Genomic DNA, 24,246 nt, shown 5'->3' on the forward strand with positions numbered 1-24,246 from the left:
CCGCTCATTTCCATACGTATTTGTTGGGTTGCTGTTCATGTCACAGAAAGCAGAGTCGAGGTTCCTAGAGTATGGAACGAGGTAGCCTAGAGCCTCATCAACTGAACACTCCACATTCAATTTGTTTTTCCATTACTCAGGGCTGCGAGATGTAATGAGAGGTCTTGCTTTCCCCCATGTGACATTTATCATGTATTTTTGCTGTGGACAACACAACATCCTTTCCTGTGAGAATGAATGAACATAGTATCAGGCTATCAGATTTAGGGATAATCCTAACCAATTCTTATCATTATTTGGAAGAGGAAATGGAGAGTAGCTTGCCCAGTGCAATATATACGTTGGCAAATTTTTTAAATTTAATTTGCATGGAAGTATTACCTCATAGGATTAAAGTAAATGCAGAGCCTTCTGGACTGAAACCAAAGTAACAGCTTGTCCTGTGGTCTCTGGGAATATTTTTTACATCCTACTTTTTAATCTGATTTTTTGTCATACATGACATAGTAGGGCCTCAGCACAGGCCAGTTAGGAATTTGAGATGTCTAGTGTAAAGAAGTTTGGTTTTTGCCACAGGTGGGATTTGTGTTGACTGGAAAACTGGATTTTAGCAGTTTAATCAGGGACAAATAGGATACCTTTCCTCCGTTGATTGACCTAGTGGCTGTTATGTCACTGCAGACCCAGGCTCTGTGTCTCTCTTTCTCTGTCCACAACATTAGCTTCACCTGAATCTTGAAGCTGGATTTCTTCAGAGGTGAGAGAGAGAGTAGCAGTCTGGGCCTACTGTTTCCCCTCGTAAGGCCAGTGGTCAGCATCTCTGTCCCAGAAGCTGCCAGTCTCGCTGTCCTGCCCGTCTGTGGGGAATGGATTACGGTGCTTCCTGAAGCTAGAGCTGCATGCCACACCACGACGAAGTTAGCTTGTCTGTTCAGATCCTATGCCCGTTTTCTTTTTATTTTCTTTTTTCTTTTTCTTTTTTTTAAAAGATTTTAGTTTTTATTTATTTGACAGAGAAAGAGTACAAGCAGGGGAACAGCAGGGAGAGGGAGAAGCAGACTCCCACTGAGCAGAGCGCCCGACGTGGGGCTTGATCCCAGGATTCTGGGTTCATGACCTGAGCCAAAGGCAGACACCCAACTGATTGAGCCACCCAGGCACCCCCCATGCCCATTTTAAAATTGGGTTGTCTTTGTTATTGAGTTGTAGGAATTCTTTATATATTCTGAATCCAAGTCCCTATCAGTTGATTGTAAATACTCTCACCCGTTGTGTGGTTGTCTTTTCACATTCATGATCTTGTCCTTGAGACACAAAAGTTCTTAATTGTGATGAGATCCACTTCGTTGATTTTTCTTGTTTTTGTTGCTTGTGATTTTAGTGTCATATCTAAAACAAAAAAGCCATATCCAAGACCACCAAGATTCATGCCTATGTTTTCTTATGAGTTCTGTTGTTTTAAATGTATTAGCCAAGTAAGATGATGATAGATATTAACACTTTCTACTCTAGATTTGATGCAAGGCATTCCAGTGACGGAAGATCTTTATTCCATATTTACCAAGGAGAAAGAACATGAAGCTTTGCACAAGGAGACTCAGAGAAGCCACCAGGAACTGATTAGCCAGCTGCTACAAAGTTATATGAAGTTACTGCTGCCTGATGATGAAAAGTTCCACGGGGGCTGGGCCCTCATTGACTGTGACCCCAGGTGAGTTGGACTGATGTTCTAGTAACTAAGGACACTTAAATTTCTGATGGTCTCGTCATAATTAGTACTAGTGTTCGTCCATAAAGCTAGGGACATGGACGTGTGATGCGTGGCAGTTTTCAGATACAGGGCTGGTCACTAAGGCAAGCTGACTGAGGCACTCACCTTGGGTGCAAAATTAAGGGGGCATTACAACAACACAGTAATGAAGAGAAATACTTTAAAGCAATATGTGATTTTTTAAAAATCCAAATTGTAGAACTGCCATTCACAGCTGACTTGATTTCCGATCCTGTAATTCCCATGTAAAGTTGGTATCCTGAGTGAGGAGGTTAAAACTATGTGAAGTGTGTTTAGCTCTGCTATTTAAAGCTTGCTACAAGCAAGGTGTTAGCTGCTTGCTAGTTTTTGTCTTGCCTCCTGTGTTTCCCACTGTTACTGTTTTACTAGAAACTGCTGCCTTTGAAGCTGTGAGATAAGGTGATGCGGATGGAGTAGATAATGAAGCTGGTGCTTTGGAGTCAGTGACTTTGAAGGTCATGTTTTGGCTTGTTGTCTTCGAGAAAAGGCCGAGACCTGCTTATCAAGCGTCTTGGTATCTTTGTGGTAAAGGGAGACACTTTGCCACCCTGTGGCTGGTCCCGGTGTTGGCCCCTTTGGGAGGCACAGGCGATCTGGAGCCTTCCATTTGGGCCCTGGAGGAGCTGGAGCAGGAGCCAGCAGTGTTTCAGAACAGTCTTTTCTTCTGCCTTTCATTCCAGAGGAGATGCTTTTTCAGATACAGAGTAATTACCGTCTTCAGATCCACTTCATTTTCGTCTCAGGTGGATGATTCTTTGATGGGTATCATGCGTCCATTGGAATTTCCAAAATTAACTGTGTGTTTGCATCTTGATTACACAGTTAAGAATCCGCTTTGTTAGCTCCTCTCTACTTCATCTTGTGGTTGCCATGCTTTATAATACTGATAAAATTTCTTTAAATTCGTCACTAGTATTTTTCTTCATTTGCAAAAGCTTGATTATTTTGTAGATGGTGGATAGTTTTCCCCTGAAGGTATATGTGGAAACTGGCTATTCGGTTAGCTGAGTTGCTACAGAACACTTGTACAGTCTATCAGCTGAGCCAGAGCCGTGGACGACTCTGACGGAGCAGGGAGAAGCAGCTCTGGGAATGCCTGTGCCAGCTCAGGTCCTGAGACAGCCAGCCAGCCAACTGTCGGGCTTAGGGTCTTCAGTAGTTAGTACCTGTCTGCCTTAGCCATTCACTCCTGGGTTCTGTATATATGTTCTTAAAAACACCTTTAAGATATAATTCATTATCCATCCGCTTAAAGCATACAATTCAATAGCTTTTAGTATAGTCACATTTTCACTACTCTCAAAGAAAGCCCTGTACTCACTAGTGATCACTCCCTCCCTATTCTCCTTTCCCTGTGGCCAGACAACCACTAATCTACTCTTTGTCTCTATAGATGTCCCTGTTTTGGACATTTCATATACATGGCATCACATAACATGTTTCCTTTTGTGACTGGCTTCATTCCTCCTTGTAGCTGAATGGTATTCTGTCCTGTGGTTAGAGCCCATTTTGTCTGTTTTCTTCCACGATGGGCATTTAGGTTGTTTCCACCTTCTGGCTCTCCTAAATAGTAATACTGTTTTGGTTTGAACACCAGTTTTTATCTGGGGGTACATACCTAGAAGTGGAAATTGGTGGGTCATGTGTAATTCTGTGCTTAACTTCTGGGAAACCACCAAGCTGTTCTCCACAGTGACTGTACCATTTGACATTCTCACCAGCAGTGTATGAGGATTCCAATTTTTCCACCTCCTCGCTAATACTTTTTCCTTTCCCTTTTTTTTTTTTTAAATTGTACTCCTCCCAAGGGGTGTGAAGTGGTATCTCACTGGTTTTGGTTTGCATTTCCCTACTGACAAAGGATGGGAAGGGTTTTTTTTCTTGTGCTTCTTGGCCATTTGTATATTTTCCTTAGAAAACTTGAAATCCTTTGCCCATTTTAAAAACTGGGGTCTCTGTTTTTTTGTTGTCGAGTTGAGCTACGTGTTTTGGTAAATAAACTTTTACAGGGGCTAGGGCTAGGGTTTGCGTGAGACAAGTGAGCAAGCTTGTACAGCCGCAGGGTCGCATCCTATCTTTATCTAAAACGCTGGTGTTTTGTTCGTCATATTTTGGAATTTTGATTTTTTTTTTTTTTAAGTATTGCACTAACAATTATCTTGATGGCTGAGTGTTTTTGACGACCTCTGAAATTTTGCGCCAGAGACTTGCCGCACTGCAGTCGCAGCCGCTTAACTCTCTGGCAAAAAACCAGTTCCGGCCGCAGTTGGCAAACACACGCAGCCCTGCCGCAGCGGGAACGGCCCGCTCCTGGCGCCTGCTCTCTCTGCCCTTCCCTCCCGGCGCGCCACCGCGCCGTCCCCACACTGCCCGCGGGCCTCCCCGGCTCCGCCGCCGCGGCCTGTTCTGTTGCAGCCCTGAGCTCAGTTAGGACCGCCTGTGGCCAGCCCCCGGCACGGAGGACTGCGGGTCCCGCCGCTCCTTCCCCCAGCCTTGTGCCCCGTTGCCGCCAAAACACTGGGCCCTCCGTGACAGGTGCCTGGGGGCGCGCTCCGGGTCCCAAGAGGAGCCTGGAAAGTGGAAGGACGCCGGGCGTCCTGCCCAGCTGCCCATCAGGACCTGCACCGGCCCACTCCTTATTTTGCCCAGCTCTACCGGACCCGCTTTTTCCACCCCGAGTAGATGACCACTTCCCCCGCCTCCCCCCCGCCCCCGTTTCAGAGGAGCAGCCGCGCTGTCGGGCGTGTGAGTGCAGGAGAGGGTCGCTCGCAGTGCCGCGGCCATCCGCGTCCCTTGGGTGACGACCCCTCCCCGTGGTGTGGGCGCGGTCCGGCGGAGGGTCCGGTGAGGGTCCGGCGGGGGTCCCGGGCACTGCGGGCTCCTCCGCACCCCGCCCCACCGCGGGCTGGGCGTTGTGCGAGGGCGGACTGGCGGGGGCGGGCGCGCATGCGCACTGGGCGGGTGCCGCGGCAGCGGGGGCGGCCGGAAGCGAGCGGCGGCTCCTGGGCGGGGCTTGGCTCTGCAGTTGCCGCAGTTGCCGCAGTCTCCGCAGTCGCAGCAGGCGCGAGGTCGGGTGTAGGCGGCTCTGACTGAGCTTCGACTTCTCGACGGACGGACTGACTGACGGACGGACACCATGCCGCGCTCCCATAGGCCTCCGCCGACCGCCCAGCGGCCCGCCAACGCCACGGGCAATGCCACTGGCAACGCTGCCGAGCCCAAGCCCGAAGGCGGCAGCCTGGCCACGACTTTCAAGATTTTTCTCCTTTTTGCAGGACTGATGGTTAAAGTTCCTGTGGGCTTGTATTTTTCCTGCAAATTGCTCCTTTTCCAGAGTCTCCTGTTAATGTCTCCTGACGACAGTGGCTTTTACGCGACCATCGTGGCTGTGGTGGGGCTGCATGTGGTGCTGGCGGTGTTCGTGTTCATCGTGTGGAAGGAGGGCATGCCCGACTGGCAGGAGAACAAGAACGAGTAGAGCAGCCCGGGAGCTGCGACCGCGGGGGGCGGGGGGGGGGGGGTTTTTTTTTTCATCCGTGTTGACAGTCGTGTCCGTTGTGCGCTTTGGGGGAGGGTGGGGGGAGGGACTCTTTACTGCGGCGGAGACTCCAGTAAAGCCGCGGGTGGGGGGGTGGGGGGCTATTTCCTGACCGCCTGTTCCGTGCCCAGTGCTTTGTGTTCAGACATAGTGTTTGTGACTGAGGATCCCGGAGGACTGGTGTAGATACGACCGCCCGGGCGGGGGCGGGGGGCCGCGCTGACTTGGAGACGTAGACTTAGAGCCGTGAAAATGTGTGCTGACGTGACTGCGGAGGCTCGGCGGGGGCGCCCGCGGCCGGCGCGCGTGTAAGTACCGCGGCGGGTGCGGCGCGGGCGGGCGCGCGCGGGGTTCCGCACGCGGGAGCCTCGGGCTGTCGGGTCCTGGTGGCTCAGTCGTCGTATTTTTCGGTATTATTTTGGGTGAAAATTGAGGCGAATGTGTTACGTTAGCGTGAGACCGCCGGCGGTCGGCTGCGACGAGGTGCCGCTGATGTAAATTACTGCGGGTTCCAAGTTTGGTGCGTTTGTCCCCGCAGTACGCAGGAGACAATGACCTCACTCTGACGCAGTTGAAGGATGTGACTTCCATCGACAAGTGATTTCCCCCCCCTACTGTTTTCCATTTGTTTTTCAGTAGCATTTTGGTAAATCTTAGCAAATAGGGATGAAATTCAAAGGGAGTATAGTGGAATTTTGAGACTAATTAGAACGTAGATTGATTTCCACCTTGTGATTAGAGGTTGTTGATATTACATGACTTAGAAGTTTTGAGTTCACATTTTGCCAGCTTTATCTGTTGGTTTTTTGTAGATTTTATATGTCAACCATTTTTTAATTAGTAATCTTACAAAAATGTACATTTTGCTGTACGTTTAATGAATTCATCAACACTCATCTAGTTTCTGACCCTTACTTTGTTATTTGATTTGTGAGTGGTGGGAAAATACAGCAAAAGGGACTTAGAAAAAGGAAATGTTTACTCCTTCTTTAAAAGGCAAATTGATAAATCTGGAGTAAGAAATTTAGAGTGGTTTGGGCTCAGTCCCAATTTTTGCATCTAAATCTATGTATTTTTATCTATACATATCTATGTTAATTTTTTTTTCCCCCAAAAGATTCATCCTACATGTGTGTAAAAATATCCTTCCCGTGCAGTGTCCTTTTGATGGTTAGGTCTTGTGAGATAATCTAGACATTCTCTTCCTCTGAGCCTGAGGGTTTTCCTTTCTTCCCAATCCCCTCTCCCTGGAAATTATCTTATTTCCCTGAATCCTCCCACCTCCTTGACCACCACTCTCTGAGAAGGGACCTCTTCTCAGCTGCAGCCCTTTCCTGACAGCCCCCACCCCAAAACTCATACTGCCCCCGCCATGGATAGATTGTATGCATCTGACTTCAAAAGTAGGATTCACTGATTTTTTTTCCCCCCCCCCCCCCCCCCGCCCAACGATCTTAAGTGGTTCTGCTATAGGGGTAATCTTGATGAAAATGAAAATATTTAATTCCCTGTGTCATGTCTGTTTAGCCTCATTGATGCTACTCACAGAGATGTGGATGTGCTGTTACTGCTTTCTAACTCTGCCTACTACGTGGCCTAGTAAGTTGCTTGATTTAAAGCTTTTAATGGTTCTTGTAATATGAGTACATTTCCTTATTAGGATTCATGACATTAAGAATCTGGTTTTACATATTTTAAGGAACTTCATGGAACCCTACATAACTGTTCCATCACTGTTAATCTGCAAATGGGATTTTAGCACTTAGCTTATTTAATATTCTATTAGCACTTAGCTTATTTCCTATATATTTTTCATGTTTTGATGTACTCCATATACTTTGTTAATAAGTATACATTTTTAATCACTATACAATACATATTTCTCCATTGTTTGGCACTGATACTTCCATTTTATTGCTATTAGCAATGAAACAGTTGTCTTTGTGCAGATAATTGTGTTTTTACACACACACACACACACACGCACGCACGCACACACCTGCCTCTTTGGTTACAAGAGTCTGATCAATTATACTTTTGTGGTTTACTGCCAGATCTCCAGAAACACTACTAATTAACAATGCCACCAGCAAAAAAAAAAAAAGTACTTGCTTGTTTGCCTTACTAAAATCAATATTTTTTCTCTAAGGAAATTCTTTCTTTCTGGCCTTTAACGAACAATTTTTTAAGTCATTGGCCCAGGTGCCCATTGGCATTGATTATATGGATTTTTTATTTTTGAGTTTGGACAGCAGGTTTATCTGCTGTGTTAATCACAAACACATCCTTTCAGTATATGTATGTGTTTGCCTTCCTTTTAGGTTTGTTGGTTTTGTTTTGTAGAAGTTTTTATAAAACAAATTATATTTTGTTAACTGATTTTAGTTTAAGATCCATAAGCTGATTCTCCTTTAGCTACTAAACTACATATATGTCAATCTCATTTCATCTAGTTTTTAAATGTTTAAACTCTTTACCCAAGAGTATATTGTGCCCTGGAAGATTTTAACTGCGTAGAAGTTGCTCCTATTCTGTCTCAGCTGACGAGCCAAATACGGTTTTGATTTTAATCCTATTTTTACTTCCTTTCCCTTTATCCAGTTATGATGATGAAGTTGATAAAGTAAACCAGTATCAACGACTAAGTCTAGAAGACCTGGAAAAAATAGAAATAGGTAAATTTTAACATGCTAACCAAGTCCTAGAAAGCAAATACTGTTCTTCCAAGAGTGGGCCACATTGTTTGAGCAAGCAGTACGACTTACTAGAATCAGAAAAGGATACTGACATTGCAGCTGGTCTATTTCTTAGGACTCTCTTCTATTCTTTAGATTAGCGGTGAATGATATGGTCTAGTAATTATTTCTTTAATTGCTTACCTTATGAAGATTCATGCAAGGATCAAGAAAGTTTAAATACTTGAGACTGAAGAAGAGTCTTTATTTAGTTTCATCAAACCAAATCATCACAATAAGCTTATATTGTGTACTCTTATTTAGAAGAAATAAGAAAAATGTGCTAAAACCTGATGAATAAGTGTTAGTATTTTGAAGATACAGAAAAATGAATTTTATGTGAAAGGTTTAACCATATTCATTTGGGTTTTTAGGTCCCGAACCCACTCTCTTTGGTAAGCCGAAGTTCTCCTGCATGCGACTGCACTACAGATACAAAGAAACAAGTGGCTATTTCCACACACTGAGAGCTGTAATGCGCAATCCAGAAGAGGATGGGAAAGGTAATGAAGAGATGACTATTTGGTGCTAACTTTTGATCTGCTCTTCAGATAACTTTGATCTGCTTCTGGAAGTGAGGACAGTTCATACCATTATAAATGGAACATAGCTTTATGACCATGAAGTAGTCACTCTTTCCCCCAGAAAGCAGGGAAATTATTTGAACTGATGTAGCTGGGGCAAGGAAATCTCAGTGTTTGGCCACGGGGTACCAGGGCTTCTTCCTACCACGTGTGCCTTTCACGGACAGTAGTCAAGGGACATTTCTGTCTTGTTCACCACTGTTGCCTTGGCATCTAACACGGGACAAATGAGAAGAAACTTTTAATTCCAATTGATTTGGTTCATTTGTCCTTTATTAACTCTTCTGTTAAAATACGTTTTAGAACATTTTGAATTAGTGGAGAGAGTAGTAAACAAGCAATTTTCTGTAAATTTTAGCAAATAAACTTGGATTTAAATGTATGACCACAAATTTCATTTAGGGGTCTGAATTACAAGTGCTATTTTAGTATGTTTTTGGAGAAACTGGCAAGCAGTTGTGTTTGCGTTTCAGATACCCTGCAGTGCATTGCAGAGATGCTCCAGATGACCAAGCAAGCCATGGGATTAGATGTACCTATAATTGAGAAAAAACTTGAGCGGTAAGTATACTACTACAATTTTCTCAAGAGTAAAAAGATTATTATCCGAAGTCCCATTTCTTTAGAAGTATTTGCAAGATGGGGAGGAATCACATTATGGTCTAACACGTTGGTGTTTAGACTGAGACGTGTCACATTTCTGTGAATCAAAAAGTAATACTTTTAGAGTTTGCTCTTCTGAGAGTCTATCTAGAAATACATTACTTGTGGCCATAATTTAAACAACTTTAAAACATACTGGCTGTCATTTTCTCTATGAACGCCGGTGGTTAAGAATGCATGTAGGTTATTTCACATCACAATTTGGATTTCCCGCCTGCTTATGTTTCATGGTCCACATTCAGCTAAAGAGCAATTTGCTCATCTAGAGAAAAACTGTTCAGTCTTGTGTTAGTAGAGAGAATTGTTTCCATAGCTCTTTAACATCCTAATTTTTATGAAATGCTCATGAACAGTAAGTCCATACTGAGGCATGTGGCAAATACCAGTCACTTTTGCTTGTATTTGTAGCTATCATGAGGGATGCCAAATAAGAAAACCCTGTGTTAGATATGCTGTATCTTTTAAAATAATTGTAGGTAATCTACCGGAAATATAAGGAAATGAACTGTCCCCCCTCCCACCTGAATCCAGCCAAGTTGGAATGGGTGCAGACAGCTTTAGTTAAATTGCTGTACATTCCCATTGATGGTCTGTGTTGGCTTGGCTGGTTGTTTAGGTTGTCAGTGTGGTAGACCTGCCCCAAATGGTAGCCCCTTGCCACGAAAGTGACCATAGTAGTTCCCCTCCTCCCCCATCCGTGTTCCTGTTAACCTGTGGTCAGCCCTGGTCTGGGAGCTCTTGATGCACTGTCCCAGGGTCTGTGTCATATACTTCTTCTCACCGTGTAGACATTTATCATCTCACATCCTCACCAGAAGGGTGAGTAAAGTACAATAAGATATTTAGAGAGATTAACTTTTATTTATAGTCTTATAAATTATTCCTGTTAATCTCTCACTCTGCCTAGTTATAAACTAAACTTTATCACAGGTTATATATGTATAGGGAAAAACATAGTCTATATAGGGCTTGATCCTATCCGTGGCTTCAGATCTTGGGGATCTTGGAATATATTCCCTGGTAAGGCAGGTGTTGTCTGAATTTTGGATCGGGTTTTTTGGTTTTTATTCTCAGAATATACAAAAATGCAGGTTGAGGCAGCCATCGAGAGGCCTCTTCCCCATCCCTTCCTCTACTGCTTCCTCCTCCTCTGAATGCCAAAGAGAACCCAGTTGAAGGAAACATGCAGTAATAATGATCAAATCTAAAGACAAAGTTTTGATCCAGAAGAACTCAACATAATTAACCCAGCTACTGCAAGGAGCTTCCGAGTAGGATTAAGATATTACAGATGGAGTGTTTCCACAGGCTGGCTCTTCACTGCATGGGCTGCTTGAGGGCAGGACACGCAGGAAACTGCTTGCTGGACTTAAAGTCACCCAGCCAGGGCACTGTTCCCATTCAGTGCCCGGGGACAACTTGTTGATGTCATTTATAAAGGCTTCTGATGCCTAGCTGTAAACTACTAACACAGTGGTTGCTTCAAAGACTTAGTACCAAAAAGAATAAGATCTCTCATTAATCATCTTTTAATAGGGATTATATGTTGAAATATTTTGTATATATTGGATTAAGTATCAAAATTTCATGTTTTTAATATGGCTAGAAAAATGCAGAACTACATCTAGCTTACATTTCTTTTGAACAGTGCTGTTCTAGCATCAACTCCAAGGGATTAGCTGCATTTATTAGCAGTGCATGGTTTCAGAAATTGGGCCCAATCAAAGTTTAACAGCTTCCTCTTACAGTAATTAGAACTGGTGTATTGGATTTCAGAGGGAGTGAACTTTTTTCTCTTCTAATTTGTAGGAAGAGCAGTAAACCTCATGAAGACATCATTGGCATCAGATCTCAAAACCAAGGCTCTTTGGCACAAGGAAAGAATTTTTTAATGAGCAAATTTTCATCTCTAAATCAAAAAGTGAAACAGACCAAATCTAATGTAAATATTGGCAATCTACGAAAGCTAGGAAACTTTGCCAAACCTGAAATGAAAGTTAACTTTCTAAAACCCAACTTAAAAGTGAATCTTTGGAAGTCAGATAGTAGTCTTGAAACCATGGAAACCACGGGTGTGATGGATAACAAAGTCCAGGCAGAGTCGGATGGGGAAATGTCTTTGGAGAATGACTCCTACCACTCTGATGAATTCCTTACAAATTCCAAATCTGATGAAGACAAACAGCTAGCTAATTCTTTAGAGAACGTAGGGCCAAGAGACTATGTTCTTCCTAGTTGTGGTATTATTGCTTCCGCGCCTCGGTTAGGCAGCCGGTCCCAGTCCATCAGCAGCACTGATCTTAGCATTCATGTTCCTTCAGAGACTGTTGCCCCTGGAAGTGGGTCTGGAAAAGGCCACGAGTCTCCTTTGAAGAAAAGCCCTTCTGCTGACAACATATACATACTGACTAGCTTTGCCAAGCCTGTGGATGTTTACTGCCATAGATTTGTACAAGACGCACAAAACAAGATGACCCAGCTGTCAGAACCAGGGTCCGTTTCTCAGCAGGTTAGTGAGGAAGGAAATCAAATGACCAATCAAATTTCTAAAGAAGAAACACAATCTGAATCAGCAGCACAGATACCTTCTCGGCCGTCTCAGTTAGATGTGTCTTTTCCTGCAGCAGGTCCCCAGTACTTGTCCGTCGAACCAGTGCATCCAGCTGTATCTCAAAAGACCCCTGGTTCTGGCTCCAGCATGGCTGAATTTGAGACAGGCCTTCACGTAACTCCTTCTCCTTCAGAGGGCAGTAGCAGCAGAGTAGTCTCTCCCTTTGCAAAGATTCGAAGTTCCATGGTCCAAGTTGCTACTATCACCCAAGCTGGCTTCACCCAGGGGATCCACTTCGCAGTGGCAAAGGTTCAGAAGAGCCCTGCAGAACCTGAAGGGGTTAATGAAGTCCAGCAAAATGAACTTAAAAATATGTTTACACAATGCCAGACACGAATAATTCAGATTTAATTTTTAGCCACAAAGAATCCTATGGCTTTTATTTAATCCAAAAAGGGGTTTCACATATTAGGCTATTTTAACCTGTTGTTTTTGAAGCTAGGGATCACAAATTCTAATTATGTTTATCGGGAAAGTTTTTAAAAGGAGCTGAACTTGGGCAGATTTCCAGATTTGAGAGCCAGGACGAAAGAAGTGTGTCATCCTAGAACGTGTAAACGTGAGTAGCTCATACACTACAGAGCAGTTGGTGTCTGAAAGTAATTTGGGGATAATTACTTAGAGACATAATAACCTGAACCTTTTGTGCAGTGGGTGGATAAGTGAAGCATAGGAAGTAAACACGAAGGATGAACATGGACACATTTAGGGGAATAGCTTTTTCATAATTTGTCTTCTGTTTGTCCATTCATTTCTGTGTTAAATATTTAGTTTTTAGTGACTTTTGAGTGTTACTAGTACGAAGAAGCATTTGAATATTAAAAAACTCTAGTTTTGATGGCTTAACCATTCCCTATTAAGAGTAAATTGAGGGTTACTGGCACTGCAGTCAAGAAAGGTATATGCCCGTTTGATCCTGATTTTCCCCACAGTCTACTTAAATTTAAAATACTCTGCCCCTTGTACACCCCAAAGTCTAGAATTAAAGACCTGTCAGTCATAAAACCTGAGACACCAGATGTAACTACCAGCACCTATTAAATTATTCTGCTGTTTTTAGGAATGGAAGACTACCTTTATCAGATACTGGTAATTCTTGAAATGAATGTTCAGGTTGTAAGTTTTTGCAGGGGAACATTCCTTAACCTCTTGTCTAGACTATAAACTGCAGAAAATTTAGTCTGATGCACAGCTGTACTAGAACTGATTCATGACTATGATCCTGACCCCATGGAACCGTGGCCTCAGAAAAGCCCATACAAGAACATTGCACACCTTATTCCAAACAAGTATTGGTTTGTCTGGTATCTTTAGAGCCTTACTCTGTTGAAGTGATTCTCAGCTAAACATTATGTCTGTTGTAACTTTGATAAGTATTTCAACATTTGTTATTTATTAGTGGTATCTTTTTTTGGGAAGTGTCAAATCTTGTGACTATTTAAAATAAAACATCATTGTAATTTAAAGTGACAACGTGTATGAGAATTCCTTAAATAATACTTTAAAGATAATGTTGATCTCTAAATCAGGTTAAAAAATTCATAAGGTAAATTTGCTATAACTGATCACTTGGGTCTCAGCCTTTCCAGTATTTTCCTCTCTTAAGTGTTTATATGTAGACCTTAAAAATGAAATGCATCACAAGCCATCAAATTTTAAACATCCAAACACTGAAACCGAACGCTTTATTCTGTTCTTTTCTTCTGGTCTTGAAAGTATTAAAGTGTGGCACAATGGGAGAGAAAATAAAAGCAAAGGTCAAGTGATAAATGTATCTTTTAAACTGCATGAAATGTGTCCCAAGGAGATTTGTGGAAACTAAAAAGAAGGCAATGTTTAATTCCAGGCAGGGTGTTATGTTCAGTTTCCCACTGACTCAAATAGGAATAGCAAACGTTCCTGTCCAGTGTGTGGGCAAACCAGGAAAGAAAGGTGGTTCTGAAGCCCAGGTTCCAGGCTCTTTCCCCAGTGGGAACCCAACAGGAGACTGCACGACCTCCCACGGTAAGCTTTTAGTAAAGGTTTCCCATAAGGAGGGCGTTGGACCTTTTCTCACGCATCACGGGGTAAGTCTTACAATAATGAACAATAACCCAAAGTACTAATAATTGGGGAAGTTTTGTTTATTTGAAAGAGCATTTTCCTTTCAAGGGAACTTTTCTGCAAGATCAAGCAAATTATGTACTTCCCTTTGGTAAATCACAATTCACGTTTGCACAATAACCACAGTAACTAATCTACTCTCTGGAATTTTGTTCCCACAAATCCAGTTGAGTCTTCATTTTGTTTCTAAAAGATTAAGGAAGTTTACTCTACCAGTTATAAAAATGAAAACCAGTTAGAATTCTAAATATAAACATTATTTACATTAGTTTGTAAAACTAGATTGGAGTTTAGGAAAAGTTAAACAGCTAGTCGTTTCTACTTCAGTTCATTAGGCATAATGAATTCCTTGCTTTTCAAGGCTCACCCTGTTTCCTTGTTTAGCAATATCAATTTGGAGGGGGAGGGGGAAGGATGCCAAAACAATACTTACAGGATCATTTAGCTGATCTGTGTCCCACTAGGTAAGTTACTGGCTTTAAAAAAAAAAAACAAAAACAAAAAACATTAATCTTCATACATAACCACTGATAACTTAAAAAAATGGTCTAAACTTTCCAAACATTCTTGATACCACAATTACACTACTATACTGTATTAAATTGCTTTCTAAGTATGGGTAATGATATTTTTGTTACTTTAAAAACTTTTAGGGGCACCTGCCTGGGTGGCTCAGTGGGTTAAAGCCTCTGCATTCGGCTCAGGTCATGATCCCAGTTTCCTGGGATCGAGCCCCATGTTGGGCTCTCTGCTCGGCAGGAAGCCTGCTTCCCTTCCTCTGCCTGCCTCTCTGCCTACTTGTGGTCTTTGTTTGTCAAATAAATAAATAAAACCTTTAAAAAAAAAAAAAAACCTTTTACATTAGGGGCACCTGGGTGACTCAGTCACAGTTAAGCTTCTGCCTTTGGCTCAGGTCATGATCCTGGTGTCTTGGGATAGAGCCCCGCATCAGGCTCTCTGCTCAGCAGGAAACCTGCTTCCCCCTCTCCCTCTGTTTCTGTCAAATAAATACAATCTTTAAAAAAAAAAAAAAAAAGTTAAATCTGTAACTGGTCTGGGAAAAACTTACCTATGGCTTTCTTGGGTATTCCTGGATTAGCAGATATGTTCGTTGACTAACACATCTGGAACTAATGGAAAAACTTACACAAAAGTTTAAAATCCAACACCATCATCAAAGCAACTAAATGACAATTACTAGGAAAACAATTTAAAACTTTATTTTCTACAGAAGGCATATTTTAAAAAGTTAACTTTGCTTTCTTCCTATTTGGGCAAAACAACCTATCCTAGGGCAGCATTCCTTTAAGTTCCGTAAAACAGTGGTTCCCAAATGCACGGGGGTGAAATGAGAAAAATAAGGACAATGTAGTGTTTTTTTTCCAAAAAAGCTATATTTATTCCATTTAAAGGACTCTCATTCTGAGACCGTCCTTTCATAAAAAAAAAAAAAAAAAAGTGATATAATACAGTGGTTTCTTTCAGATTACTTGGCAAAATACATTGGCAACCCTGTCCCCCAAATTTTTGGAAATGTTACTGGTCCATGGAATCCAAAAGTCTGGGAACCACTGCCATGTAAAAAAGACTAATTCTGTAGGTTATTAACAACTGTTAAGTGGAAAAAAAACTTCTGTGGTCAAATGTTTGGGAAATGATACTACAGAATTTCACACAGTCATGTGAATTAATGGCAGGTACACCCCATTCCCCAAACTTCGACCACTAAACACATTCAGACCCACCGTTAATTGGAAAGACATTGTAAAAATCTCAAGTGAACAACTCCTCTGACTTTGGAATTCCAACAATTTTCAAGTGAAGCTGACATGAGCATCAACAGAATCTGACTGACCTATGACTTAGCTGAAACTAAGGAAATGGTATCAGCAACATTATCGTCAATATTAAACTTTTAATATCAAATACATTTTTGTACATTGTTACTAATTTATATAATTATAAAACAATCAAAAGCTCCATAAAATCAGTAAGGTAAAAGCCCTTACTGAATATTATATAAACTTCAGATGTTACCAGGCTGATTTCAGGAAAAGTCATTGGTTTTTGATACAAATTATCTACAAAACAATGTGGTATAAATGGTATTTGAATTTTACAATAATGTGGCCACAATCTGCCCACCACTCTCCTAGGCGTCAGATCTTTAAAGTTCATTTCCATTCACACATTTCTGCTGCTGAAGCCTGGTTCTTCTTAAAGACTCCAGCTGCTGTGCTCTGAGCCATCGCTCTCTCGACAGTGTTGTCTGACCGGCACTGAGAGACAGAAACCTGGCGTGAAACACACAAACAGATTTAAGTCTAGACCTAGGACAGGATCTAGTTCTTTTTCTCCCCCCCGCCTTTTTTTTTTTTTTAAAAGAACCTCAGAATATGCTGGGTTAGGGGTCAAGACCATCTGGCAGCTACAGACAAGTCAAGAGCCAAGTTAGACTTCCACGAAGGGATCTTTGAAGGTTAGAGACAAAAGAACAAGCCTGTTCCACTGGTCACTGGCTAAACAACCCCCTTCACTAAACCCTTAAAGGAAAAACCTTTCCACTGGTACCAATCCCAGTTACTTCTAAAAATCGGAAGGTTCACACAGAGCTTACGAAAACAGCAGTTACGGACACGGACTACTCACCGAGCCACGATGAGCAGCTGGTGGAGGTCATCCGCAGTGATGCTCTGAGGGTCGTTCTTGCGCATTTCCACAAAGTCATCTTCAACCGCCTGTACCGAGAGAGTAAGTGGACTTGAACACTGCTGCTTATGAACAAACACTGTGTATTACGCAGGGAAAAAGTAACACGGTCCACTGGCCGATGTGCAAACGAGGTATCAGCCCTTCTGCTGAGGCTTCCTCAGAGAAAGGAGGGTGAAAGTCCCGCCCCCCCGCAGGCCAGTGCTGCCGACAGAGCCGGCGGGCGGCCAGGCAAACATCTGGGTCAGCCACGTGCAAGGCCAACAGGGCAGGGTGACGTCAGCAAAAGTGGCAGAGTGACGGAGGGCCTCAGAAAATTCTTTCCACCACTGAAGGGTACAAGAACACTAGCAAAAACTATCAAAATCTGCTTCTTCTAGAATCTGAAAATTAACCAGAACACAGGGAGCATTCGGTCAAGAACGAACACTGGGCTCTAAGGCATTTTCATTTCCCCACCCACCCAGCCCACGCCCTGAAAAGGGACAGCCCAGAGGCCGCAGGAGAGGGTTCCTTCAAAGCACCATTCCTGAGATCTGTCACACTCTGCCTGCGGCTCCCGGCGAGAATCCACGGGCAAGGCTGTCTTCATTCAGCCAGACTCCGCTTACCCAATGTGAACAGCCTCTTCTTCTCCCAGGGAATTTATCAAAATCAGAAGCAATTACTCATCAACCCGGCTGCTTCACGCACTGGATAGTAGTTGGGACAAACAGACAACCCACCAAAATCCTTAAAAGAAAAAACTAGGAAATGAAAAATTTTCCCCCAAAAGCCTCCAAAGGACGATCTCTATCTCCCCAGGAGTGCAGGTCACCCACGTGCAAAAGGCCGCGCGCACACTCAGATCGGAAGGGCCCTGAGCTAACCTGAGTGAGTGCTCTGTGCGGGCAGAAAGAGAAGAGCGGGTCACAGCTGTACGCTGTGTGCCAGAGTGTTGGAGGCCTGCCCCCGTGTGCACACAGGGCCCTTGGCTTTGACTGGGAGACCTGTTCCCAGGCATCTAAGGAAATTAAATCTCTATCTGATCACTGACTGACCGCTGAGCTCGCAGACACTCCAGGAGCCGCATACAAAGAATGCGCGTCACAGAGTTCATTGGAAGAGTCACTAAGCAACAACAAACCCTAGGGGGGAGGATCCGCCGCAGCAGAGCAGAGCTATCCTGGCTTCCACATAGCTGGTTTTCAAAACAAAAATGAGACACAGAAACAAGAGTATCTGGACCCCTTCACTGGAAACAAAGAAGTCAACAGAAAAGGTCCTCGAGGAAGCCCAAATATTGGACTTGCTAGACAAAGACTTTTTTTTTTTTGACAGACAGAGATCACAAGCAGGCAGAGAGGCAGGCAGAGGGAGAGGGGGAAGCAGGCTCCCCGCTGAGCAGAGAGCCCGGTGCGATGCGGGGCTTAATCCCAGGACCCTGAGATCATGACCTGAGCCGAAGGCAGATGCTTTAATCCACTGAGCCGCCCAGGGGCCCCGACTTTTCTTTTCTTTTTTTTTTTTTTAATTTTATCTACTTATTTGAGAGGGAGAGAGACTGCGCACAAGCACACACACGAGAGAGCACAAGCGGTGGAGAGGGAGAAGCAGGCTGCACGCTGAGTAGGGACCCTGGTGCGGGGCTCGATCCCAGGACCCTGGGATCATGACCTGAGCCAAAGGCAGATGCTGAACCCACTGAGCCAGCCAGTGCCCCTAGAGAAAGAGTTTAAATCAGCTCTTTAAATATATTCAAAGAATTAGAGAAAACCACATATAAAGAACTAAAAGCATGAGAATGATGTCACCACGAATAAAAAAGTATCGAGAGAGAGAGAGATTATTTTAAAAGCAAGCAAGAGGGGTGCCTGGCTGGCTCAGTGGGTTGAGCCTCTGCCTTCGGCTCAGGTCATGATCTCAGGGTCCTGGGATCGAGCCCTGCATCGGGCTCTCTGCTCAGCGGGGAGCCTGCTTCTTCCTCTCTCTCTGCCTGCTGCTCTGCCTACTTGTGATCTCTGTCGAATAAATAAATAAAATCTTTGGGGGGACAAAAGGCAAGTAGGGGGTGGCTGGCTCAGTCAAGTGTCTGACTCTTGGTTTCAGCTCAGGTCATGACCTTGGGTTGTGGGACGGGGCACAGCACTGGGCTCCACGCTCAGTGTGGAGTCTGCTTGGGATTGTTTCTTTCTCCTCCACTCACTCACTTGCTCTCTCTGAATAAAGCCTTTAAAAAAAAAAAAAGCAAACAAATTCTGAAGTTGAACAAGGTGACTGAGACTTAAAATTCACTGGGAACGAGGCTGAGCTTTGTGCGGCAGGCGGAGAAAGTCTGCAAATGTGCAGAAAGCTCGGCCGCACGTGGCCGGTCTGTGCAGGAGAAAGCGAAGGGAGAAGGAAAATGCACGGAGCCTCCGCGACTTGTGAGCCACCATCAAGCGCGCCCACACTCACAGCAGTGCTGGAAGGAGGAAGGAGAAAGAGGCAGAAAGGAATTTCAAGAAGGAACGGTCAAAGCCTCCCCAAACTCCTCACGCACTCCCGCACGACCCGCGTCCACCCGCACGCGCGAGCAGCCGGCCCGGCCCGCGGGGGGGCGCTGCGGCCCCCCAGACGGCGCCCGCGGACGGCCGGACGCCGGGGAGAGTGTCGACGGCACCGGCGCAGCGGAGCCCCTGAGCCCGAAGCAGCGGCTCCTCGGAACCCTCGGGGCCAGCGGGCGACAGGAGGACACACGGACAAAGCCTGGAGGAACACGTCTTCACACCGAGAACTCTACGTCCAGGAGAAGCGGTCCTCAAACACGGAGAAACCGGGACCGTCCCAGACAAGCAGCACCTGGACGGAACCGGTGGCGGCGGATCCGGCCTGCGGGAACCACGCGGCGCCTCCGGGCCCGAACGAGAGGACGCCGCGCGGCGCCGCGAGCCCACGCAGGTGACTGTCAGGGGGATGACACGGCAAGGGTACAGAGCAGTACCGGGTCTTTCCCGCGCCGACCGAGGGACAACGGCAGCCAGCGAGGCCTCTGAACGCGGCGATGGAGCCGGACAGACGGACGACGCACAGAGACCACGCCGCCGGCCCGGCCGGCCGGGAGCCGCGGGAGCCCGAGCCGAGCGGACCGTCTAGGGCAGCACGGGCCGCGGTTCCGTCAGCGCGCGCGCACCTTGGTTATCTCATCGGAGATGCTGTAGTCCAGGAACCTCAGCAGCGTCAGGTAGATGCGGAACTTGTTGAGCAGGGAGGGCAGCACGGCCGACAGGAGGCTGTCCGTGTACTCCTCCATGTTGGGCGGGACGAGCTGCGGCTGCAGGTGGATCTGGCAGTCCGCCTGGGGAGACAAGCGCCGCACGGGCTCGCCAGGACGCGGCTCGGTCCGCACCAGCCCGCGAAGGCATCGGGCACGACTGTCCCTCACGGCGGGGGTGGGGGGCACTTTTTAACACGAACCCACAAGCGCCGGGACGCGGGACGCCCTCGGCGCTCACGGCTAGCGTGAGCCCTTCTTTGGTTACTGACCCCTCCTCGACAGGCCGAGCGGACACAGAAAGGCAGCCAGCCTCTGAAAAGCAGCTACTTAAAACCCTTTCAAGGTTTCCTTAATCTTGGAATCTGTGCTCTGTGTCTCACTGGATCTGCCTCTCTAGAAACCACATAAAGCAAACCACACTTTCCCACAGAAAACTTACACACGGGCCACTTCATTCTCGTTCACAAGCAATTTCTCATAAATCACAGGGACCACGAGTTCACACAGACTGTACACCTTTGGAAACAACTGGGCGTACTTCTCAACATGAAAAAACTCAATTAAAAGCTCTCTTCATCAGTCACTCTGATGATTTACCAGAGCATTTCACCATAAAGCACAAAAATAATTACCATGTCATCGGGAACATTTTAAAAGGAACTCTAAAGTATTTCTCACATTAGATTGACAGAAAACAATGGGACCGAGACAGTAAGAACAAAGGTCTAGATGTGAATCAGGCAATTTATAGACAGCCTCTACTTTCTATGCCTGGATGTGGGAGTTGCTGCGCCCAACAGCCTTCCTCTGCTTGTCTTGTGATTTGCCATATCTGGTTCCTCACAGATGGGTTTTCATCCTCCAGGCAGGAACAAAATAATCAATTCTCTTACTAACAATCAGCAGCCCCGATTCTGAAACAAGTTTAACCTCTCAATAACAAGTCGTGCCAAGAAACAAAACAAAAATACAGGTATCTTTCCAAGGTAACCTCCCTCCATCTTACAATACCTCACCGTACCGGAAGGAGTGACCGCCCCTCCGAAGTAATAAACACATTAATATTGCAGGGGAATTCCATCTGGTGGTAACTGAAGTCATAATCCACCTTTTGCCACGTTATCAGGTTGCTCAGGGCAGTCACATTATGAACACCTAGGGAAAAAAAATTTTTTTTTTGCTTACTTGATTTTAATCACCTAAACAAATGCTGTAAGACATGACATTTTTGCTGCTTTAAAGAAAAAAAAGAAAAGTATCTCACGCACTGTTCAACTTCCTAAGCTAAATGTTCACTAAGTAATAGGCTTCACAGACAATACTGGTCACCCCACATAAATGTATTTTGGGGCCAAGACCCCCCCAAATCTAATCTAGCATCTTGTATGCAACTGGGCATAAGACAGGTTCCCAGTAAGCACAATCACTTTCTGTATGGTGTGTTCACAGGTCTAGAACAATATGGTAGAACTAAAATGATTTTTATGCAAAGAAGTAAGGTTACTGAATTTTACTGATTTTTTATACTCACCTGTGTCTTAAGGATACCCGTCCACGCTATTTTTTTTCTTCTACCTTTCCCTTTTGAACTTACCGCCAGCAAGGTGTCTTCTCAAACATCATTTGAGGACAAATAAAGCAACCAGTTTCCTTGCCAATTTATAACAAGTTCCATAACTGAGGTTAGTTCAATCCTTCCAACCTTTTTCCAGAGTCTTTGATAAAAAAAATTTTAAACTTCACACTCACAGTAAAAAATGTTTTATTAGATCTTCTCTACACTTTTCTTTTAAGCTAACATATGACTGAAGGCAAGATCTTCTCAGCCTTTCAAGAGCAACTTGCAACGTCCTTGCCCCGTCACTGTACCATGTTGACAGCAGGACAAAACACAGCTGATGCACACAGTCTGTGAGCGGACAGTTCCCCCATTAGACAAATTCACATGGCAAGCCTTGATCTTAAGTACTGTGAAATATGAGTGTCTCTCGATCAGTGATTCTTCTACAAGTCATCACCAGATCTGGCTTTCATGGGAGGTTAGACATGAAGGGAGACACCCGTGTCTGTACCTGGTGTATCCAGCTGCCCTTGCTCGAGGAGAGTTTCGTCGATCACGAGGGAAGTGTTGCTCGGGAGCTGCAGGAGCCCGCTGACCAGGCGGTTGGCTGTATAGTCTTTGTGGGGGATGAATTTCAAATGGTTCATGTTCTCTATAGTCATTTGCAGACGAAAAGACTGCAAAGAGAAATTTTTTTAATGAGCGAGGAATAAAATTTCCCTGTTTTAAGAAAATACATATTTGGGGTTAAATACTTTCCATTTGTGTATAAGGAAAAATCTTAATTTCTAAGGATGTAGTTTCGTAGCTTCTTGAGCTCTTAAAGCAAAAATCTTACATATACACCTTAAATAATAAATCTACACCTTAAATAAGAATTTCACTATTCTATGTGCCGTTTTATTCTCAACTGTTTTGTGCAGTATTCTTAATTTCTAATTTACCAGCAAACCAGAAACAAACGATAGGTAATTCAGATGCATCTGCCAAATATTCAGAAGCTTGAATTCTTTTATCTACCACAACCCCAGGCTAGCAAAACAGAAAATATTTATTTATTGAAGACAGGGAGAGAAAAGCTTAATTTTCTTCAGTGCTCCTGGAGTTAAAATCATTAAAATCACAGTCATTCCTCAGACTCCCGCTGTCGCAAGGAGAGCTGAGGAGCAGAGCGCGCTGCGCGGGGCCCGGGCGCTGCGGGTCCTAGAACGCACTGTAGGCCGCCTCCTCATCCGACTCCAGCCCAGGATCTGTCAGACGCCTCTGCACCCCCTCCGGCTCTCCGAGCCCACCACCCAAGGCCCTCTGCACCCTGCTTCACACTCCACTCTCCCCCCATCCCTCCAGCCTAAATAGAAGTTTGTGTGGTAAGGGTGGGGACTGGAATTGGGAAGAAGAAGGGTGCCGAGGAAGAGAGAAACTTTCAGAATTTACGGGATTACTGTACTATGGCTCGGTGATGCAAAGAAAATGGGGCAGAGGGCTCGGACCATTTTATAGATAGAAGCCAACAAGCCCTAAAGAAGCCCAGTCTGTCAAAACACAAGGGGCACACGGCAGGGTCTAGCTCCACGTCAGCAGAAGCAGGTCGCGCATACGGAACCCACCGTGAAAACGAAACACGATATGAGCGAGCCAAGTGTTCAGAAAGAGTTCGGCACCAGACAAACACACAAGAGGAATGGAAGGGAGTGGGATATGGTAACAATGAAAGAGTGAAACCCACAAACCCACTACGAAGCGATGCAAAATAAAAAGATCAAAAAGGAAATAACTTTTATATTTAGAAACGTAACTCGTGCCCGTCTGTGCACTAGGCTGCTGCTCGGACTTTACTTCCTTCCCTTCTCCCCAGAACTCACTCCACACCAGCCGCACCGGCCTGTCTGCGCGCCTCCACGCGGCAGAGCGCACAGCTGCCTCAGAGCCTCCGGGCCTGTCCTCTCCTCTCTCCCAGCACCGACATTCCCCCCAACAGAGCCATGCGGCTTTGCTCCCACACTGCAAGTCTCTCCCCGAATTCCTGGAAGGCGAGGCCTTCCCCGACCACACTGCACACGTGAGCTACTCTCCCCCAGCCCCGTGCTCCCCAGTCCTCTTCTCCTGGGCCTTTATTCTTCCTGTGGCACTTCAATGACAGATTCTGTATTTACTTATTATCTGTTGGTCTTCTACCACGATAATCTAAAATCTATTTCAGCAATTCCCAAAATGTGGTCCAGGGAACTCCCAAGGAGTTGCTGACACAATTTTTATAGAGTCCACAAGGTCAAAATCATGCATGGATAAAAGACCCATTCGATATGCAAGACAGACCAATGAATTTACTGCAACAGAGTATAAAAAATTCACTGAGGACATTAGAGATTTCACACTTGCAACTATCCTTCAAGAAAACGTTATGTAGGGGGACGCCTGGGTGGCTAGGTTGGTTACGTGTCTGGCTTCGGCTCGGGTCATGATCCCAGTGTTCTGGGATTGAGTCCCGCATCGGGCTCCCTGCTCAGCAGAGCGCCTGCTTCTCCTTCTCCCTTTGCACCCCCTGTGCTTGTATGCTCTCTGACAAATAAATAAAATCTTTCAATTAAAAAAAAAAGAAAAAAGAAAATGTCATGTGGGCAGTTTTAGTCTAGTATCCAAGAAATCCACAGCTATCCAAAAAGGCCAGCTTTCCGTCATATACTTTAATCAAAACATCCTATTATAAGAGACTGA

General features: G+C 44.8%; 3 protein-coding genes across 6 annotated transcripts in view; 2 read left to right on the plus strand and 1 right to left on the minus strand.

Moving 5' to 3' along the window:
* LOC111144865 (inositol polyphosphate-5-phosphatase F) overlaps positions 1-13,385 on the plus strand; it is an 81,458-nt gene extending 68,073 nt beyond the window's left edge. The window contains exons 15-20 of the mRNA XM_022499420.1: positions 1,513-1,711; positions 6,858-6,929; positions 7,932-8,005; positions 8,440-8,568; positions 9,123-9,210; positions 11,122-13,385. Coding sequence (XP_022355128.1) covers positions 1,513-1,711; positions 6,858-6,929; positions 7,932-8,005; positions 8,440-8,568; positions 9,123-9,210; positions 11,122-12,274 — 1,715 coding nt within the window. The 3' untranslated portion in view covers positions 12,275-13,385. The remainder of the gene's footprint in view (positions 1-1,512; positions 1,712-6,857; positions 6,930-7,931; positions 8,006-8,439; positions 8,569-9,122; positions 9,211-11,121) is intronic.
* Positions 4,855-5,330, plus strand: LOC111144868 (vacuolar ATPase assembly integral membrane protein vma21-like). The gene has a single exon (XM_022499427.1). The coding sequence runs from the start codon at positions 4,929-4,931 to the stop codon at positions 5,268-5,270; it is 342 nt and encodes a 113-aa protein (XP_022355135.1). The 5' UTR covers positions 4,855-4,928; the 3' UTR covers positions 5,271-5,330.
* Positions 13,386-15,398: 2,013 nt separating the features above from the next.
* LOC111144866 (minichromosome maintenance complex binding protein) overlaps positions 15,399-24,246 on the minus strand; it is a 47,364-nt gene continuing 38,516 nt past the window's right edge. For all 4 annotated transcript variants that reach the window (XM_022499426.1, XM_022499425.1, XM_022499422.1 and 1 more), the window contains 5 exons: positions 22,043-22,208; positions 20,992-21,125; positions 19,887-20,051; positions 16,676-16,764; positions 15,399-16,320 (listed from right to left, as the gene is read on the minus strand). In XM_022499426.1, the coding sequence (XP_022355134.1) occupies positions 16,194-16,320; positions 16,676-16,764; positions 19,887-20,051; positions 20,992-21,125; positions 22,043-22,208 (681 nt within the window). In that variant the 3' untranslated portion in view covers positions 15,399-16,193. The remainder of the gene's footprint in view (positions 16,321-16,675; positions 16,765-19,886; positions 20,052-20,991; positions 21,126-22,042; positions 22,209-24,246) is intronic.

This window comes from Enhydra lutris, unplaced genomic scaffold (genome assembly GCF_002288905.1).
Source record: "Enhydra lutris kenyoni isolate GAN:26980312 unplaced genomic scaffold, ASM228890v2 scaffoldscaffold12, whole genome shotgun sequence".
Taxonomy (NCBI): domain Eukaryota; kingdom Metazoa; phylum Chordata; class Mammalia; order Carnivora; family Mustelidae; genus Enhydra; species Enhydra lutris.

What these genes read in the sequence shown, in the direction of transcription:
- LOC111144868 (XM_022499427.1), top strand. Translation starts at nt 4,929, where the DNA reads ATGCCGCGCTCCCATAGGCCTCCGCCGACCGCCCAGCGGCCCGCCAAC.